At 48.2% G+C, this 21,661-nt stretch overlaps 1 protein-coding gene across 1 annotated transcript in view; it reads left to right on the forward strand.

Annotated features, from left to right (window-relative positions):
• The window catches only part of slc25a35 (solute carrier family 25 member 35), a 37,895-nt gene extending 22,317 nt beyond the window's left edge, over positions 1-15,578 (forward strand). The window contains exons 3-5 of the mRNA XM_063047619.1: positions 10,146-10,298; positions 10,690-10,824; positions 13,057-15,578. Of these exons, the coding sequence (XP_062903689.1) occupies positions 10,146-10,298; positions 10,690-10,824; positions 13,057-13,224 (456 nt within the window). The 3' untranslated portion in view covers positions 13,225-15,578. The remainder of the gene's footprint in view (positions 1-10,145; positions 10,299-10,689; positions 10,825-13,056) is intronic.
• The last annotated feature ends 6,083 nt before the right edge of the window (positions 15,579-21,661 follow it).

Consider the following 21,661-nt stretch of genomic DNA (forward strand, 5'->3'; position numbering starts at 1 on the left):
AAAAAAAAGGGTCAGACACAGAGTGAAGCTCCCTCTACACTGTCCCATCACACAGTCCTAGGACACAGGTTAGACGAAGGAATCTTTTGTTGAAGATGGTATCCACTGGGGCATGCAAGTGTCTAGTCCACTTCCTCTCAAGTACTTTACAACTTACTCATTTTAAGCATGTGCTCTGACACATAACTGATTGTGTTGCCGTGGTGGATGTGGTTGACAGGGGCAGCAAGGCTTTTCCTTCCTTCCAACAGCTGCTGCTCCACAACAGCGAAGCAACGTGTACTACCACCCAGTTTATTCAGTGCCCATGGGATCATAGTCATAGAGCCAGAGCGTTAAAGCACAGAAGTAGGCCCTTTGGCCCATCTAATCCATGCCATACCTGATTCTGCATACTCCCATTGACCTGCACCCGGACCATAACCCTCCATACCGCTCCCAGCCATGTACCTACCCAAACTTCTCTTAAACGTTGAAATCAAACCCACATCCACTGCTCCCACTGGCAGCTCGTCATCATCTTCTGAGTGAAGAGCTCTCCTCAGGTTCCCCTTAGATATTTAGCCTTTCACCTCTAACCCATGACCTCTAGTTCTAGACTCACCCAACTTCCGTGAAAAAAGCCTGCATGCATTTACTCTATCTTTCCCCCTCATAAACCTCTATCAAATCTTCCCTCATTCTCCTGGGCTCCAGGGAATAAAATCTGAACCTATTCAACCTTTCTCTCTCACTCAAGTCCTCAAGACCCATTAGCCTCCTAGTAAATTTTCTCTGAACTCTCAGTCTTATTGATATTTTTCCTGTAGCTGGGTGACCAGAACACATAATACTCCAAATTCGGCCTCACCGACGTCTTGTACAACTTCAACATAACATCCCATCTCCTGTACTCAATACTCAGATTAATGAAGGCCAATATGCCAAAAACTTTCCTTGTGACCCTATCAACCTGTGATGCCACTTTCAATGAATTATTGATCTACTGCACTCCTCAGTGTCCTACCATTCACTGTGTAAGACCTACCCTGGTTTGTCCTCCCAAAGTGCAACACCTCGCACTTGTCTGCATTCAATTCTATTTTTCAGCCCATTTTTCCAGCTGGTCCAGATCCTACTGCAAGCTCTGATAGTCTTCCTCACTGTCCAGTACACACCACTAATGCCCTTCTGCACACCAATGTTGTTACGCATGGTTATTTGAGTTACTGTCACCTTCCTGTCAGCTTGAACCACTCTGACCTCTCTCATTAACAAGGTGTCTTCACCCACAGAATTAGCCAATCACTGGATTTTATTTTTGGTTTCTTGAACTATTCTCTGTAAACTTTAGAGCAGGGGTTTCCTGAGTTGCTGCCACATTTTTAGCTGATTACAGATGTTCCATGATGCAAATATCGAAAGTGCACTCTGGGGACCAGGAGCAGAGGCAGCTCTTTTCAATAAGTTCTTAAGCCGGCACATGGATCTCCCGGTCACTTGTCACTTCTGTAGCTGGGAGAGACGTGTACCACATGGAGTGAGCTTTGCACAAACCTGTGGGGGCTGCTTCTCACCTTTGGCGAGCATTTTCACCCCCTGTGCGGTAGGTGTGGGCCACAGAGTAATGGCAGCAGACGGAGAGCAGCTTAGGCCAAAGTTCAGAGGCCGCAGTAGCTTCTGCACAGATCCGGGAGTGTTCATTCCGCAGAGGTTTCTCTTAGTGGCAATGACCTTACCTCTTGCACAACTCCTCAGAGTCCTTGTGAAATAGGGCCAACTTGTAAAATCAGAAGCCAAGAAAAGGGAAGCCATCCGGGAAGTGATGATGGAGGCATGAGTTTAAATCATGACACAATCCTCAAAAAACCCATTAGAGACTTCCACATGCCACAAGCCCACGAAAATACTGACATACTCCCTGGGGCCAGCTGTAAATACCAATGGACTCATCATCACCCCCTGTAAATACTGACATTCTACCCGGGAGCCCCTGTCAAGACTGACACACTCCCCAGCACCCCATGTAAATACTGACATTCTACCCGGACACCCGTTAAATACCAACATGCTCCCCAAGAGCCCCTGTAAATACTGACGTTCTACCCCGGGAGCCCCTGTAAAGACTGACACACTCCCCAGCACCCCATGTAAAGACTGACATTCTACCCAGGTCTACCCGTGGAGCCCCCCCCCACCGTGAATACTGTCATACTGTCACACTCCCCGTGGAGCCCCCCACCGTGAATACTATCACACTGTCACACTCCCCGTGGAGCCCCCCACTGTGAATACTGTCACACTGTCACACTCCCCGTGGAGCCCCCCCCCACCGTGAATACTGTCACACTGTCACACTCCCCGTGGAGCCCCCCCCACCGTGAATACTGTCACACTGCCACACTCCCCGTGGACCCCCCCCACCGTGAATACTGTCACACTGTCACACGCCCCGTGGACCCCCCCCCCCACTGTGAATACTGTCACACTGCCACACTCCCCGTGGACCCCCCCCCCCCCGTGAGTACAGGCACACTCCCCGGGAGTGGTAGGGAAGCCACTCGGACATTGATGGGGTGCGGCGCCCTAGGGGCAGCTCAGAAGCAGAGCCGTGCAATCGCTTTACAGCACCAGCTGAAAGATTCAGCTTTGATTCCAGCCACAGTCTATGAGGAGTTTGTTCTCCCGATGACCACGCGGATTTCCTCCGGCTCTCCGCTTTTCTCCCATGTGTGGTTAAGGTTAGGGTCAGTCAGTTGTGGGGGGAGGTGGTGGCGAACTGTCTTTTTGGAGTCCGCAAGGTGTGGGTCACACTCAGTATTGTCAGGGAGAGTCCCCCCACCCCCACTTTCACTACTGAGGTTAAGCTCCGGCGGAGGAAACGGAGCAAGCTGAACAACTTGGTGTCTCAGGAAGGCTGACAGTGTCCCCAAAGACCACGTGTGCCGGAAGTGTGTCCAGCTGCAGCTCCTGACAGACCGCATGGCGGCTCTGGAGCTGTGCATGGACTCACTTTGGAGCATCCGAGATGCTGAGAACGTTGTGGATAGTGAAGCACCTTCAATTACTCCAAAAGACTGAGGTTTGGGAAAATACTGAAAGGCTTTTATTCGCTGTACAATACGAGCTCCACAGTGAGTGTCTGCCCCCGGACTGAGGGGGAGGGGCAAGGCGAACACCTTTATACAGGACTCTGTGGGAGGAGCCACAGGGGCAGTCAGCAGAGGGGTTTGTCCAGACCGGTAACCCAGTTACAACATATATACATGGTTTACCACATTCACCCCTCCTTTTTTTAAAAAAGAGTCCCGCGGGGTGAAGTGACTGACAATATTTACAAGAAGTATATTTACAGATCAAGTCTATCAGGCGGTCGAGTCCGTCGCTGTGACCTACGTAGCACCAGCGATGGCGGTTGTGCTGGCTCCGGCCTGACTTCAGGTGCCAGCACGTTAGGCGTCGATAATCCCTCGTGCGTGTGCATCGCGCCCGGTATGGGAGTGTCGTGTGGTGTCTGTATAGGGTTTGGGGTGCACGGTGTGTCGTGGGTACATACATTGGTGGGTACGGGGTCAATAGTCACCACGGAGTGTTCAGGGTAGGGGCCCAGAGCTCCTGCGGGCGCCAGGTCGCGGATGGAGACCGTGTCCTCCCGCCCATCAGGTAAAACCACGTAGGCATACTGGGGGTTCGCATGAAGTAAGTGAACCCTCTCGACTATCGGGGAGTATTTATTGCTCCTCGCATGTTTCCGGAGCAACACTGGCCCCAGGGACGTCAGCCAAGATGGTAGGGTGGTTCCAGTGGTCGATTTTCTGGGAAAAGAAAAGAGCCGCTCATGAGGGGTGGCATTGGTGGCTGTGCATAACAGGGAGCAGATGGAGTGGAGTGCCTCGGGAAGGACCTCCTGCCAGCGGGAGACCGGCAGTCCCTTTGACCTGAGGGCTAAGAGTGTGGCTTTCCACACTGTGCCATTCTCCTTCTCTACCTGTCCATTCCCCCGGGGATTATAGCTCGTGGTCCTACTAGTTGCAATTCCCCTAGCCAGTAGATATTGGCGCAGCTCGTCACTCATAAACGAGGACCCTCTGTCACTGTGGATATAGCATGGGTATCCGAACAGAGTGAAGAACTTGCACAGGGCTTTTATAACTGATGTGGTAGTGGTGTCGGGGCAGGGGATGGCAAAGGGGAACCACGAGTACTCGTCAATTACGTTAAGAAAGTACACATTGCGGTCGGTGGAGGGAAGGGGGCCCTTAAAGTCAACACTCAGTCGCCCAAAGGGGCGGGTGGCCTTGATGAGTTGTGCCTTTTCGGGTCGGTAGAAGTGCGGTTTGCACTCTGCGCAGACTTGGCAGTCCCTGGTCATCATCCTAATCTCCTCAAGGGAGTAAGGCAGGTTCCGGGCTTTCACAAAGTGGAAAAGCCGGGTGACTCCCGGGTGGCAAAGATCTACATGTAGGGCGTATAGCCGGTCGATCTGCGCACTGGCGCATGTTCCCCGGGAGAGGGCATCGAAGGGCTCGTTGAGCTTCCCAGGCCTGTACATGATGTCATAGTTGTAGGTGGAGAGTTCGATTCTCCACCTCAGAATTTTATCATTTTTGATTTTGCTCTGCTGCTGATTATTAAACATGAACGCGACTGAGCGCTGGTCAGTTAGCAGGGTGAATCTTTTGCTGGCAAGGTAGTGCCTCCAGTGCCTAATAGCTTCCACTATGGCCTGGGCCTCTTTCTCTACCGCAGAGTGCCGAATTTCAGGGCCTTGAAGGGTACGGGAGACGCCACTGGTCTTCCTGCCTGGTTGAGGGTAGCAGCCAGCGCAAAGTCGGAGGCGTCACTCTCTACTTGGAAGGGAATGGCCTCATCCACCGCATGCATTGCTGCTTTGGCAATGTCCCCTTTTATGCGGTTGAAGGCCGCGTGGGCCTCAGCAGAGAGGGGGAATGTGGTGGACTTGACCAGGGGGCGGGCCTTGTCTGCATAGTTAGCGACCCATTGGGGGTAATATGAAAAGAAGCCCAGGCACCTTTTGAGGGCTCTGAGGGTATTGGGAAGAGGAAGTTCCAACAAGGGGCGCATACGGTCGCGGTCAGGGCCAATGACTCCATTCTCCACGACACACCCAAGTCGGGTGGTCCCAAATACACACTTGTCTTTGTTATAGGTGAGGTTGAAAGATTTGGCCACTTGGAGAAATTTTTGGAGGTTGTTGTCGTGATCCTGCTGGTCGTGACCGCAGATGGTGATGTTATCCAGATATGGGAACGTGGCCTTCAGTTGGCACTGGTCCATTGCCCTCTGGAAGACAGATACACCATTCGTGACACCAAAGGGGACGCGCAGGAATTGATAAAGCCTGCCGTCCGCCTGGAAGGCAGTGTAAGGGCGGTCCTCCCGGCGGATGGGGAGCTGATGGTAAGCGGATTTTAGGTCTATGGTCGAGTACACCTTGTACTGTGCTATCTGATTGACCATATCCGCGATGCGGGGTAGAAGGTACGCGTCGAGCTGCGTGAACCTATTGATGGTCTGGCTATAGTCCACGACCATCCTATTCTTCTCCCTGTTCCGAACAACCACCACCTGCGCCCTCCAAGGACTTGTGCTTACCTCAATGACCCCCTCCCTGAGCAGCCGCTGCACCTCCGACTTAATGAAAGCTCTGTCCCCCACGCTGTACCTCCTGCTTTTAGTTGCCACAGGTTTACAGTCGGGGGTCAGGTTGGCGAACAGCGGTGGGGGAGGGATCTTGAGGGTGGAGAGGCCGCAAGTGGTGTCGGTAGTGTGGCAGTTGGCATGGTGTTGGGTGGGATGCGCGGGTCGGTGTGTGTGTGTGGTCAGTAGCGGGGTACGTGACATATCTACAAAACGGGATTTATGACAGTAATTGGTGGGAGGGGCCCATCATACTTCATTGTCACGCTTTTCAGGTGGCTCTGGAAGTCCAACTCCAATAGCACAGGGGCACACAGTTGAGGCAAGACCAGTAACGTAAAGTCCCGATATTCTGTGCCCTGCACCACTAGTGTCGCTACACAACCCCCCCGGATGTCTGTTGTATGCGACCTGGAGGCCATGGTGACCCTCCGACTTACCGACCGTATCATGAGTCCACAATGCTGCACCGTGGCCAGGTGGATAAAACTCTCGGTGCTGCCTGTGTCAAACAGGCAGCTTGTCCTGTGCCCCTCCACCAGGATGTCCATCATTGACCTTGCGAGCTGGTGGGGAGTGCTTTGGTCGAGGGTCACGGAAACCAGGGTGGGGTCACTGTCTTGGTCCGGCGTGGTGGGGTGCCCCGTGAGCACCCGTTGGTCGTAGGCGGTGGGAGGTGGCGCTGACCAAGATGGCCGCCCCCATGTCTCACACGTGGTGGTGGCGTGCAGGGAAGATGGCGGCCCCCATGTCTCGCACGTGGTGGCAGTGTGCAGGGAAGATGGCGACTCCCACGTCTCGCATGCGGCGCTGCTCGATCCCGCTCGTGGTTTTGACTTGCAGACCTTGGCGAAGTGGCCCTTCTTTCCGCAGCTGGAGCAGGTAGCTTGTCGGGCCGGGCAGCGTTTCCGGGGGTGCTTCTCCAGTCCGCAGAAGTAGCACTTCGCGGACTCACGACTGGCGGCAGCCGAGGTCGATTCAGTGGCAGGTTGCGGGGTCTGTGGCGCCCACGAGGCCATCGGGGGATCGCGTGCCTGGAGAGCCTCGGAGTTATGCAGAGCGGCCTCCAACGTATCAGCCAGCTCAATCGCCGAACTTAGGGTAAGATCGGCTTTTTCCAGCAGCCGCTGGCGCACGTACACTGACCTGGTCCCCGTAACGAAGGCGTCTCTCACTAGGAGTTCTGCATGCTGCGCCGCCGTCAGCTCCTGGCAATTGCAGACCCGCACGAGTGTCTGTAAGGCCTGGACAAACTCAGCACTCGATTCTCCGGACCGTTGTTGCCGTGTCGCTAAATGGAGCCGAGCATAGACGCTGTTTATCGGCCGCAGGTATTGTCTTTTGAGTGCGTTCATCGCGCCGTCGTAGTTCGGCTGGTCTCTGATCAGCGAATAAACCCGTGGACTGACTCTGGAGAGTAGAATTTTGCGCTTCGCTACGAGGTGGGTCGCTTTAATCTCCTCTAGATACGCTTCGAAGCAGGCCAGCCAGAGTTCGAAAGCGTTTCCAGCGTCAGGCATTTGCGGATGGAGGTCTAATTTTTCTGGTCTCAGGACCTGTTCCATGTTTTAAAATGTACAGCGAATAAAATTGAAGCACCTTCAATTACTCCAAAAGACTGAGGTTTGGTAAAAATACTGAAAGGCTTTTATTCGCTGTACAATACGACCTCCACAGTGAGTGTCTGCCCCCGGACTGAGGGGGAGGGGCAAGGCGAACACCTTTATACAGGACTCTGTGGGAGGAGCCACAGGGGCAGTCAGCAGAGGGGTGTGTCCAGACAGTTAACCCAGTTACAACATAAATACATGGTTTACCACAGATAGCACATCTAGTGAGGTGGTCATGCCGCAGTTTAAGGATCTAAGGAAAGACAGGGAATGGGTGACCAACAGGATGAGTAGTAACAGGAAAGTAGTACAGGAGTCTCCTGCGGCCATCTCCCTCCAAAACAGATATACCGCTTTGGAGTCTGTTGGGGGAGATGGCTCATCAGGTGAAGGCAGCAGTGGCCAGGATCATGGCACCGTGGGTGGCTCTGATGCGCATGAGGGCAAGAAAGAGTAGCGGAGCTGTTGTGGTAGGGGATTCCATGGTAAGGGGAGTAGAGAGGAGCTTCTGTGGCTGCAAATGGGATTCCTGTATGGTGTGTTGCCTCCCGGGTGCAAGGGTCAGAGACGTCTCGGAGAGGCTGCAGGGCATTCTGAAAGGGGAGGGTGAGCAGCCAGCTGTCATGGTGCATGTAGGTACTAACAATACAGGAAGAAAGTGGGATGAGGTCCTACAAGCAGAATTTAGGGAGCTAGGAGATAAATTAAAGAGTAGGACCTCAAAGGTAGTAATCTCAGGATTATTACCAGTGCCACGTGCTAGCCAGAGTTGGAATAGCGGGATAGCTAGAATGAATATGTGGCTTGAGCGGTGGGGCAGGAGGGAGGGTTTCAGATTCCTGGGGCATTGGAACCGCTTCTGGGGGAGTGGGACCAGTACCGCTTGAAGGTAAATAAGTCCCCTGCTCCTGATGGGATGCATCCCAGGGTGCTGAGGGAATTGGCGGAGGTTATAGTAGATGCATTGGTAATCATTTATCAAAACTCTCTAGACCCTGGGCAGGTCCTGGCAGATTGGAAGACAGCAAATGTCACTCTACTTTTTAAAAAAGGATGTAGGCAAAAGATGGACAACTATAGGCCATTTAGCTTAACATCTGTAGTCAGGAAAATGCTTGAAGCTGTCATTAAGGAAGAAATAGCAAAACATTTGGAAAGGAGTGGTTCCATTAGACAGACGCAGCATGACAAGAGACTTATAAATAAGATATGGATGCATGGAGTGGGAGGAAGTGTATTGGCATGGATAGTGGATTGATTAACCGATAGAAGGCAGAGAGTTGGTACAAATGGGTGTTTCTCCAGTTGGCAGTCTGTGGTGAGTGGGGTGCCGCAGGGGTCAGTTCTGGGCCCGCAGCTGTTTACCATTTACATTGATGATTTGGAAGAGGGGACTGAGTGTAGCATAGCAAAATTTGCTGATGACACTAAACTGAGTGGAAAAGCAAATTGTACATAGGATGTGGACAGTCTGCAGAGGGATATAGATAGGTTAAGTGAGTGGGCCAAGATCTGGCAGATGGAATACAGCGTTGGTAAATGCGAGATCATCCACTTTGGAAGGAGTAATAGAAGAGCAGATTATTATTTAAATGGTGAAAGATTGCAGCATGCTGTTGTGCAGAGGGACTTGGGAGTGCTTGTGCATGAATCACAAAAAGTTGGCTTGCAGGTACAACACGTTATTAAGAAGTCAAACAGAATGTTGGCCTTCATTGCTAGAGGGATTGAATTCAGGAGCAGGGAGGTCATGCTGCAACTATACAGGGTACTGGTGAGGCCGCACCTGGAGTACTGTGTGCAGTTCTGGTCTCCATACTTGAGGAAGGATATACTGGCTTTGGAGGCAGTGCAGAGGAGGTTCACCAGGTTGATTCCAGGGATGAAGGGGGTTAACCTATGAGGAGAGATTGAGTTGCCTGGGACTGTACTCTCTGGATTTCAGAAGAATGAGAGGGGATCTTATAAAAACGTACAAAATTTTGAAAGGGATAGATAAGATAGAAGTAGGAAAGTTGTTTCCATTGGTAGGTGAGACTAGAACTAGGGGACATTGCCTCAAGATTCAGGGGAGTAGATTTAGGACGGAGATGAGGAGAAACTGTTTTTCCCAGAGAGTGATGAATCTGTGGAACTCTCTGCCCAGGGAAGCAGTTGAGGCTTCTTCGCTAAATATATTTAAGAAACAGTTAGATAGGTTTTTACATAGTAAGGGAATTAAGGGTCATGGGGAAAAGGCAGGTAGATGGAGCTGAGTTTACGTACAGATAGCCATGATCTTATTGAATGGCGGGGCAGGCTTGATGGCCTACTCTTGCTCCTATTTCTTATGTTCTTATGTTTACATTAAACTGGTTGAGAGAGCAGTGGGATTCAGCTGTATACGGTCCTTCCCACCATTCCAGCCATGTCCCCTTCTCAATGCTCCCATCAGGCAGGAGGTACAGACACCTGAAGACCCACACCTCACTGTTCAACAACAGCTTCTTCCCCACCACCATCCACTACTTTTTGTAGCGTTTTTCCATTCAAAGGCATTGGTGTTTCCATACCAGACTGTGATGCCGCCAGTCACTATACCCTCGTCGACACATCTGCAGGTTTGTGGAAGTTTTAGATGTCGTGCCAAATCTTTGCAAGCTACTGTACTTTTGAGCAATTGTAAATTAAGTATAATTTATGTTCTAATTCTATCTCAGAATATATTTCCTTTAACTTGCACTCATATTGTTTTGTTTATTTTAAGAAAGTTATGTCTAATTTATGTTCATTTATGTAAATTTATGTTTGTAATGTACTGTGCTGCTGCCTCAGAAAGTTAATTTGCCTGGCATTTGTACCCTGTGCCCTTGACAATGACAATACATTTGATATTGATCACGTTTGCTTCCTTAGGGAATGCTGGACGCCTTGGGCACAATATATCAGCGACATGGGATGATTGGGCTGTGGCGTGGATCGAGCTCGGCCGTACCGAGGGTAATGGTTGGCTCAGCTGTCCAGCTCGCCACCTTCTCCAAAACCAAACAGGTCACCAGAGACCTGCAGGTGAGCACTACGGCACAACAAATGGCCCTTTGGCCCATCTAGTCCAAGCCATCCTGGTCTTTTCCCTATCCCAACTACCTGCACTCAGACCATACCCCTGCCATCCATATACCTATCCAAACTTTTAAATGCTACAATTGAACCCGCATCTACCACTTCTGCTGGCAGCTCTAAGGGCACCCCTCAGCTCCTGCAGTCCAGGGAAAACAATCCCAGCCTTACGCAATGGTAATTTACACTTCCTTAAATGTAAATGGGTGATTTAAAGGTCAAACCCGCAGTTGAAGCTGGGAGTGATCTGAGGGCTAGGTCACGGGGTGACCTGCAAGTGGCAGCTTTGTGCACTGTGCCTGTGTTCATCTTTTCCCCCCTCTCTTTCTCCCCGCCACAGCTTGTCGCACCGGCCAGCCCCTTGGAGCCCCTGGTGGCTGGGATAGTTAGCAGCCTGTTTGCTGTTTTGGCTGTCACCCCCTTCGACGTGGTCAGCACCCGCCTCTACAACCAGCCCGTGGATCAGCAGGGAAAGGTAATGCACTCTGTTCCTGGGGAGGCTGGTCAACAACTCTCTGCTGATCTGCACACCAGCATACTGACCAACACAGCCACAGCACCCCAGAGCGAGCTGAGGACCTATAAAAACCACAAGCAACTTTATTACAGATACAAGAGATGGCAGATGCCAGAAATCTGGGGCTACACATAACCTGCTAGAGAAACTCAGTGGGTCAGGCAGCATTGGTGGAGGGGTGATAGGCAGATGGAGGAGGGGAGAGTGGGAACAGTGACAGAGACTGGGAGGTGAGAGGAGGTGGTCATAAAGTGCTACAGATGGTGGAACCTGATAGGAGAGGAAGGTGGAGTATGGAACCAAATAAGGGAGGTGGCAGGACCGTTGGGAACAGTGGAGGGAGGGGACCCAGTGAAAGGAGTGTGTGAGTGATGGGCAGATGGAGTGGGTGACCTCCCAGTCTCTGTCACTATTCCCATTCTCCCCTCATCCATCCACCCATCACCCGTCTTCACCTGGATCCATCCATCACCTCCCAGTCTCTGTCACTATTCCCACTCTCCCCTCCTCCATCTGCCCATCACACCTGCTCACTTGGATCCACCCTTCATCTGGCAGTTCTTGCCCCACTCCTTCCCTCCGTCTCCTCGTACCGACCATCTCCCCTCGATCGTCCGCTCAGGATGAAGGGTCTGGACCCAAAGTGTCGACTGCTCATTTCTCTCTGGAGATCCCCCACTGTTCTGTGTGCTGCTACAGGATCCAACATCTGCCACCTCCCCTGGACTGAGTCACGTTGAGTTTATTGTCACACGTCGTTGTATGGTGAGGTATAGCCTCAAGGAAAAACTCACTTGCAACAGCATCCCAGGCACACAGGTCCAAACAACACACACAATATAAATTTTAGAGGACAGCAAAGCAAAAGATTGTAAAACAGGACACTAGTGCCAAAAATAACACAGAGACTCTATCCGGGGTCCGTCTCTCCCCACCAACTGGGACGTCTAAAAGACACAACATCTCAGCAAGGTGACATCCACCGTCAGGGATCTGGGCCATGTCCCCTTCTCGTTGCTGCCATCAATCAGGAGGTAGCAGAGGTTTATGTCATGGACCAATGCCATTAAGCAAGGGGTCCTTGGACCCCTGGTTAGGAATCTCTGAAGGATCCTGAAGACCCTTAACTCAATGTTCAACAACAGCTTCTTCCCCCCACCAAAACCACCAGGTTCTTGAACCAACCTGAAGAACCCAAACACTACCTTAGACTGTATTTTTCTCACTCTCCACTTCCACTACAAAGTACATTTATTATTGAATTATGTACAGTATACTACTGTCATTATATTAATGTCTGTGTTTATTTTTTGTGTATGTGTAAATTATGTATAATTTTTATTCTAATTCTGGCTTGGACTATATCTCCCTCAACCTGTACTGATGTCTGATTGAGAGAGTACAGGGAAAATTTACAAGGATGTTGCCGAGACTGGAGGACCTCAGTTATATAGATTAAATAGGTTAGGAGTTTATTCCCTAGGATATAGAAGATTGAGAGGAGAATTGATAGAGGTGTACAACGTTATGAGGGTTATTGATAGAGATTGGTGAGAGTGGAATGTGCTGCCAGCACGTATGGTGCATGCAAGCTCGATTTCAATGCTTAAGAGAAGTTTCTCACCACCCTCTGTGTGAAGAAGTTTCCCCTCATGTTCCCCTTAAACTTTTCACCTTTCACCCTTAACACATGAACTCTGGTCGTAGTCCCGTCCAACCTCAGTGGAAAAAGCCTGTTGCATTTACCCTATCTATATCCTTTATAATGTTGTATACCTCTATCAAATCTCCTCTCAATCTTCTAAGGAATAAAGTCCTAACCTATTCAATCTTTCTTTATAACTGAGGTCCTCCAGAACCGGCAACATCCTCGTAAACTTTCTCTGTACTCTTTCAACCTTATTTGCATCTTTCCTGTAGGTCAGTGACCAAACTGCACACAATACTCCAAATTAGGCCTCACCAATATCTTATACAACTTCAACATAACATCCCAACTCCTGTACTCAATACTTGGATATATGAAGGCCAATGTACCAAAAGCTCTCTTTACAACCCTGTCTACCTGTGATGCCATTTTCAATGAATTATAGAAAATGGTTTTTCCAGATCCCTTTGTTCTACCGCATTCCGCAGTGCCCTGTCATTCACAGTGTAAAGTCGTTTACCTTCAGTGCCTTTCTCCCACAGGGCTTGTTCTACACCGGAAACCTGGATTGCTTCACCAAGACCCTGAGGAAGGAAGGCTTTGCTGGCCTCTACAAGGGCACAGGGGCCTCCTTCTTCCGGCTGGGCCCACACACCGTCCTCAGCCTCTTCTTCTGGGACGAGCTGCGCAAGGTTTACTGGGAGCGGTGATGTCACCTCGGTTACCCCTCTCACCAAGGGGGGGTAGGGGGGGCTAAGCCTGTGGGACACTGCAGTGGACTCACACTACAAGTCTGGAAGGAGAGAGGGGCTTGTTAAGGACCGAGGTGGAAGGTCTTCAGTCTTGCAGACAGAGGGCTGTTGCTGGGGTTTGATGTTCATTTCACAGTGGACATGTTGCCCTTTGACCTGCATTGTGTGCATGTGGGGGGACATACGTGGTAGTCTCACTGACAGTAATGATCGTTGGCTTGTGTCTTGAAACTCTGCGGACACTGGAAATCCAGAGCAACGCACACAAAATGCTGGAGGAACGCAGCAGGTCGGGCAGCATCTATGGAGGGGAATAAACCAGTGCTGATGCTTCGGCAGTGCTGGGAACTTTCAGCAGTGTCAATGGATAGTCCTGGAGTTATATGGCACAGAAACAGGCCCTTTGGCCCAAGAGGTCTATGCTGACTCAGTTGTCTCAGTGCACTGGTCCCATTTGACAGCATCCCGCCCACATCCCTCCAAACCTTAAATATGAGATTATGCAGATGCTGGAAATCCAGAGCAACACACACACACGCACGCATACAAAACGCTGGAGGAACTCATCTATGGAGGGGAATAAACAGTCGAGTTTCGGGCCGAGGCCCTTTCAAAGTATTGACTGTTTATTCCCCTCCATAGATGCTGTTTGACCTGCTGTGCTCACCTTGGCAAACTTGCCCAGCAGTTTTTCACAAAGATCCTGTGGAAGGCCCTTGCCCTGATACCTTGACTCTGTTTCTCTCCCCAGTTATGTTGCCCGAAGACCAATTCTGTTCTCATTGTGGAGACCGTTAAGTGACTCAGAGGGGCATCTGCACACTCTGAGTTTAGTTTGAAAGCAAAGTCTGAAATATCTAAATCCAAGTCCCAAAAATCAAATGGAGAACCCTGTGGGTAAATTGATATTCAAAATCACACGTCACAATGTGTAGTGAAGTGTGCTGTTTGCATTAACAACCCAAGGACGTACAGGGGGCAGCTCCAAGTGTCCATAAGACCCTTAAGGTATAGGAGCAGGATTAGGCTATTCAGCCCATTAAATCTGCTCTGCCGTTCCATCACGGCTGATTTATTAACCCTCTCAACCCACGTCCTCCGACCTCCCTGTAACCTTTGACACCCTTACTAATCAAGAACCTAGCGTCCTCCATTTTAAGTACACCTAATGGCTTGGCTTACACGGCCATCTGTGGCAATGAATTTCACATGTAGTGCCCTCTGGCGAAAGAAATTCCTCCTCATCGCTGTTCTAAAGGGATGTCATTCTATTCTGAGGCTGTGCCCTCTGGTCCTAGACTCCTCCATGTCCACTCTGTACTCACTGCACATTCCAGCACCGACATAGCGAAACCCACAATGCTTGGCAAACACAACAAGCAACTAAACAACAGCAAAACAAGCCCGTATTCTATATACGCATGCACGCACACACAGACACAACACACAGACACACACGCAGACACACACACAGATACACACACACACAGACACACACACACATACAGACACTCATATAGACACACACACACACACACACATTCACACAGACACGCACACACACACACACGCACACAGATACACACAGACACTCACACATAGACACACACACACACACACACAGTCCCACTACCCCAGGACAGGTCTTCTCCAGACTCTGGTGGAGCGGCGGATTCATAGACATTTCAGGCTTCTACTTTCCCAGTGGATTCTGGTATTCAGAACTCTAGCCATCGGAACTGGACCTCTGGACTGCTATGTGCGGTTACAGCCACGTGGTTGGCTGTGAGGACGCAGATCTCCCTGAGAGAAAATCTGGGAAGACTCCTGCGCAACTTTCCAATGTGGTGAGACATTTGAGGAAGACGGGTTCCCAACCCTCTATTTTAATTGTTGCCGTAGTTCCTCTCTGCGCCTTGTGGCACATCGGGCAGCATTTTGCTGTTTCTTTAGCATTTGTCCTGGGACTGCTTGCCTCGAAGTCTGGTGGAAACGCCACCACACCAATACCATTAAGCAAGGGGTCTGTGGGCTCCAGGCTGGGAACTCGTAGCTTAGCAGAATAAGGAGGACACCAAGCGTGAAGCTTGTTCAAATGTCAGGAGCAGAAAAATTGTTGAATTTAGAATTGTCTGATACCTCAGACGATTATTTAGACATCTTGACTGTAATGTCCAACCGGTAATGGATGTCTCTCAGAAATGTAAAATATAAAAGAAGTTTAGTTATTAAACATTTATATATTTTAAAAAAATTGGTGGTGTTGGTTTTTATTTTAACAAAGCTCACACTGATCTGTGCAGTTAGCAGCTGAAAATTCTGGAGTCTACCTCCACCATTGCAAAAGTTCAAAGTAAATTTATGATCAAAGTATGTATACGTCATCATGTACAAGCCTGAGATTATTTTCCTGTGGGCATTCACAGCAAATACAAAGAAACACAATAGAATGGAAACACCAATGGCCTTGCATGGAAAATTCTACAAAAAAAGAGTGGATATGACCAGGTCCATTGCAAGTAAAGCCCCCCCCACCCATTGAACACATCTACATTGAGGTACATCACATCCAGTAATGGATATGGCCCAGTCCATCAAGGGTAAAGACCTTTCCACCATTGAACAGATCTACATGGAGCATTATCGCAGGGAAGTATCTTCCATCATCAAGGACCCCCACACCCAGGACATGCTCTCTTCACTCAGCTGCTGTGAGGAAGGAGGTGCAGGAGCCTCAGGGCCCACACCACCTGGTTCAGGAACCGTTACTACCCCTCAACCATCAGACTCCTGAATCAGAGTGGATAACTTCACTCACCTGACAACTGATTCCGTAAGACCATATAGGAGCCAAATTCGGCCATTTGGCCCATTGAGTTTGCTCTGCCATTTCATCATGGCCGATCTGGTTCCTTCTCAGCCCCAATCTCCTGCCTTCTCCCCTTAACCCTTCATGCCCTGACTAATCAAGAATCTATCAACGTCTGTGTTAAGTATACCCAGGGGTGCAGTGCTAATTTTTTAGGTGCCAGAGCTGACAAAATGCTTGCCATTTCCTATATCCTCTCTATATATATGCCACACCCAATTTGTGTACCGGCTCACTTCATGTACTTGGCAACTTCCTTGCCTCATTCATGTCATGAGCAGGTACACAAATTGGGTGTGACATATAGATATGAATAGGGCTTCTTATAATGTCAAGCGCTAAACCAAGATGAAAGAAATATATGAATTCCAGAGCTCCACAGAAATACAGTGATAATTAAGACATTAACAAGATTATTGCCTATCACTACATTTCAGTGTATAACTGGTACAATAAAACATATAATACTTAATTTAATAATATGACAAAGTATTGCACAGTTGCACTCACTAATTATCATAAAATATAATTATCAAGCAAGTAAAGGACGGTAATCATGTATTTTACCAATTTAAAAGCAATTACCTACTTACCAAATGCCACCATAATTTTCCAAGAGCATCTTCACTTCAAGCGTGTACTTCGATCGGCTCCATAACAGGATACTTGGTACATCTGCCATTCATTTGATAGCCTCAAACCCTTAGAAGTGAAAAGTGTCAGATTGCTTTTGTTTGCACGTACTTTACACCCAAGTTTATCATCCTTGAAGTCTAACCAGGGATAAGTTTCCTTCTTTTTCTTCCACATTTCTTCAGTCCAAACATCTGAACAGGGATACAAGCCTGACTTCGAAGGAGCATTACTTTCAGAACTGCATTTGAACCCGGTTAGGAAATTTGAACTCGAAGCAGGCGAAACACAGCATTTGTCACTTTTACTGTTATCAGTCTCTTGTACGTTATTCTTGTTTCACTCCTCAGCTTCTTTATGAAAGAAATACCTAAATAAAAAACAGTCACAGCTCCAGGATTTCACCAAAAATGATCAAATATCCTAATGTTATTAGTGGTATTTTCCCCACCAGCCACCACCCCCTCTCCCCAATCCCCGTTTCTGTAAAATTCCCCTGTTTAATATGTGGTCGCTGTTAAATTCCCTGCTTGTTTATTTTGATTTTTGTTTACAGAGGTGCCAGAGCAGTGCTCTGGTGAGCTCTGGCACCTCTGCACCCCTGAATATACCCAATCACATGGGCTCCATAGTCACCTATGGCAACGACTTCCATCAATTCACCACCCTCTGGCTAAGGAAATTCTGCCTCATGTCCATTCTAAACGGATGTCCCTCTATTCTGAGGCTGTGTCCTTTGGTCTTAGACTCCCCCACTACGAGAAACATCTTCCCCACATCCACTCTATCAAGGCCTTTCTCCGTTCAATAGGCTTCAATGAGGTCACCCTCATTCTTCTGAATTCCAGTGAATACAGGCCCAGAGCCTTCAATCACTACGCATACAACAAGCCTTTCAATCCCAGAATAATTTTGTGAACCCCCTTCGAAACCTCTCCAATGTCAGCACATCCTTTCTCAGATAAAGGGCCCAAAACTGCTCACATGTACTCCAACTGAGGCCTCACAAGTGCCTTATAAAGTTGAGATTACTTTTCTTTCAGGCATTCAGAGTAAATACAAACAAATACATTAGAATGGAAACACCAATGTCCTTGTCTGGAAACTCCTAGAAAAAAATAGTGGATGCGGCCTGCTCCATCACGGGTAAAGCCCTCCCCACCATTGAGCACATCCACACAAAACACTTGCAGGAAAGCAGTATCTGTCATCAGGGACCCCCTCCACCCAGGACATGCTACTGCCATCAGGAAGGAGGTACAGGAGCCTCAGGATTCAAACCACCAGGTTCAGGAACAGTTATTACCCCTCAACCAGAGGGGATAACTTCACTCACCTCAACACTGAGATCTGATTCTGCAACCTATGGACTCACTTTCAACACTCTACAACTCACGTTCTCGATATCACTTATTTATTATTATTATTATTATTATTATTATTATTTTTATTTGCAGTTTGTCTTCTTTTGCACATTGGTTGTTTGTCTGCCCTTTTGTGTGTAGTTTTTCCATTGATTCTTAAAGTTCAAACTGAATTTATTATCAACGTGCATATAAGTCGCCATATACAACCCAGAGATTCATTTTCTTGTGGGCATTCACAGTGAATACAAGAAATAATAGAGTCAATGAAAGACTACACCCTAAAGGACAGACAAACAACCAGTGTGCAAAAGACAACAAACTGTGCTAATACAAAATAAATAATAATACTAAATAAATAAACAATAAATATTGAGAACATGAGATGAAAAGTCCTTGAGAGCGAGTCCACAGGTGGTGGGAACATTTCAATGTTTGGATGAATGAAGTTATCCCCTTTTGTTCAAGAGCCTGATGGTAACTGTTCCTGATCCTGGTGGTCTGAGTCCTTCTTCCTGATGGCAGCAGCCAGAAGAGATTGTATGTATGTCTCGGCATTTATATGTTTGGGCTACAGTTAGTGCAAGATCAGGATCCCTATGCTGATCTCACAATCAGCCCCCACCATCGAGGACATCTTCGTAAGGTGATGCCTCAAGACAGCACCATCCATCATGGCGTCCAGGAGTTGCCCTCTTCTCATTGTCACCATCAGTGAGCCTGAAGACCCACACTTACCATTTCAGGAACACCTTCTTCCCCTCTGCCATCAGATTTCTGAATGGTCCATGATCCCATGAACACTACCTCAGTATTCTGGTTCTTTTTATACTACAGGCTCTCTTTCAAGGATTCTACAACTCATGTTCACACTAATAATTATTTATTTTTTATTTGCAAAACTTGTCTTTTGCACATTGGTTGTCCATCTTTGTTTAAGGATAGTTTTTCCTAAATTCTGTTGTATGTCTACATTTTTCCTGTAAATGCCTGCAAGAAATTGAATCTCAAGATAGTATATTGTCTCTCTCTCTCTCTCTCTCTCTCACACACACACACACACACACACACACACACACACTCACTCAGTGGCCACTTTATTAGGTACACCTGTTCATTAATACAAATATCTAATCAGCCAATCATGTGGCAACAACTCAATGCATAAAAGCATGCAGACACGGTCAAGACCAGGGGTTTCCAACCAGGTGTCCATGGACCCCTCAGTTAATGGTAGGGGTCCATGTCATTAAAAAAAAGGTTGGGAACCCTGGTCAAGAAGTTCAGTTGTTGTTCAGTCCAAACATCAGAATGGGGAAGAAAGTGGCAAATGAAATACAATGTTGGAAAATGCATGGTTACGCACTTTGGTAGTAGAAATAAATGTGCGGATTATTTTCTAAACGGGGAGAAAATCCAGGAATCTGAGATGCAGAGGGACTTGGGAGTCCTTGTGCAGAACACCCTGAAGGTTAACTTGCAGGTTGAGTCAGTGGTGAGGAAGTCAAATGCCATGTTAACATTCATTTCAAGAAGAGGTCTAGAGTACAAGAGCAAGGATGTGATGCTGAGGCTTTATAAGGCACTGGTGAGTATTGTGAACAGTTTTGGGCCCCTTATCTTAGAAAAGATGTGTTGGCATAGGAGAGGGTCTAGAGGAGATTCACAAGATGATCCCAGGAATGAAAGGGTTATCATACGAAAAATATTTGATGGCTCTGGGTCTGTACTCACTGGAATTCAGAAGGATGATGGGGGATCTAATTGAAACCTTTCGAATGTTGAAAGGCCTAGACAGAGTAGATGTGGAAAGGATGTTTCCCATGGTGACAGAGTTCAGGACAAGAGGGCACAGCCTCTGGATAGAGGGGCGCCCTTTCAAAACAGATGTCGAGAAATTTCTTTAGCCAAAGGGTGGTGAGTTTGTGGAATTTGTTGCCACATGCAGCTGTGGAGGCCAGGCCACTGGGTGTATTTAAGGTAGAGATTGATAGGTTCTTGACTGGACATGGCATCAAAGGTTACGGGGAAAAGGCCAGGAACTGGGGTTGAGGAGGAGATTTCAAAAAAGAATCAGCCATGATTGAATGGTGGAGCAGACTCGATGGGCCAGAAGGCCTAATCCTATGTCTTATGGCTTGGACTAGGTGGGCCAGAGGGCCAGTTTTTGTGCCGTAGTGCTCACCTGCAGGTCTCTGGTGACCTGTTTGGTTTTGGAGAAGGTGGAGAGCTGGACAGCTGAGCCAACCATTACCCTTGGTACGGTCGAGCTCGATCCACGCCACAGCCCGATCATCCCATGTCGCTGATATATTGTGCCCAAGGCGTCCAGCATTCCCTAAGGAAGCAAATGTGGTCAACGTCAAATGTATTGTCATTGTCAAGGGCACAGGGTACAAATGCCAGGCAAATTAACTTTCTGCAGCAGCAGCACAGTACATTACAAACATAAATTTACATAAATGAACATAAGTTAGACATAACAAAATAAACAAAGCAATATGAGTGCAAGTCAAAGGAAATATATTCTGAGATAGAATTAGAACATAAATTATACTTAATTTACAATTGCTCAAAAGTACAGTAGCTTGCAAAGATCTGGCTTGACATCTAAAACTTCGACAAATTTCTGCAGATGTGTCATGAAGGGTATAGTGACTGGCTGCTTCACAGTCTGGTATGGAAACACCAATGCCTTTGAATGGAAAAATACTACAAAAAGTAGTGGATGGTGGTGGGGAAGAAGCTGCTGTTGAACAGTCAGGTGTGGGTCTTCAGGTTTCTGTACCTCCGGCCCGATGGGAGCATTGAGAAGGGACATGGCTGGAATGGTGGGACGAACCATATACAGCTGAATCTCACCACTCTCTCAACCCGTTTAATAGAACATAGAGCACAATACAGAACACAGAACAATAGAACACAGCACAATACAGGCCCTTCAGCTCATAAAGCTGTGTCGAACATCTCCTTACCTTAGAAATTATCTAGGGTTACCCATAGCCCTCTATTTTTCTAAGCTCCATGTACCTATCCAGGAGTCTCTTAAAAGACCCTATCATATCTGCCTCCACCACTGTCACCGGCAGCCCATTCCACACACTCACCACTCTCTGCGTAAAAAAACTTACCCCTCACATCTCAGCTGTACCTACTTCCAAGCAGCTTAAAACTGTGCCCTCTCATGCTAGCCATTTCAGCCCTGGGGAAAAAGTCTCTGACTATCCACACGATTAACGCCTCTCATCATCTTATACACCTCTATCAGGTCACTTCTCATCCTACGTCACTCCAAGGAGAAAAGACTGAGTTCACTCAACCTATTCTCATATGGCATGGTCCCCAATCCAGGCAACATCCTTGTAAATCTCCTCTGCATCTTTTCTATGGTTTCCACATCCTTCCTATAGTGAGGTGATCAGAACTGAGCACAGTACTCCAAGTGGGGTCTGACCAGGGTCCTATATAGCTGCAACATTACCTCTCGGCTCCTAAACTTAATCCCATGATTGATGAAGGCCAATGCACT

This window comes from Mobula hypostoma, chromosome 5 (assembly GCF_963921235.1).
Source record: "Mobula hypostoma chromosome 5, sMobHyp1.1, whole genome shotgun sequence".
In the NCBI taxonomy this organism is placed as follows: Eukaryota; Metazoa; Chordata; class Chondrichthyes; order Myliobatiformes; family Myliobatidae; genus Mobula; species Mobula hypostoma.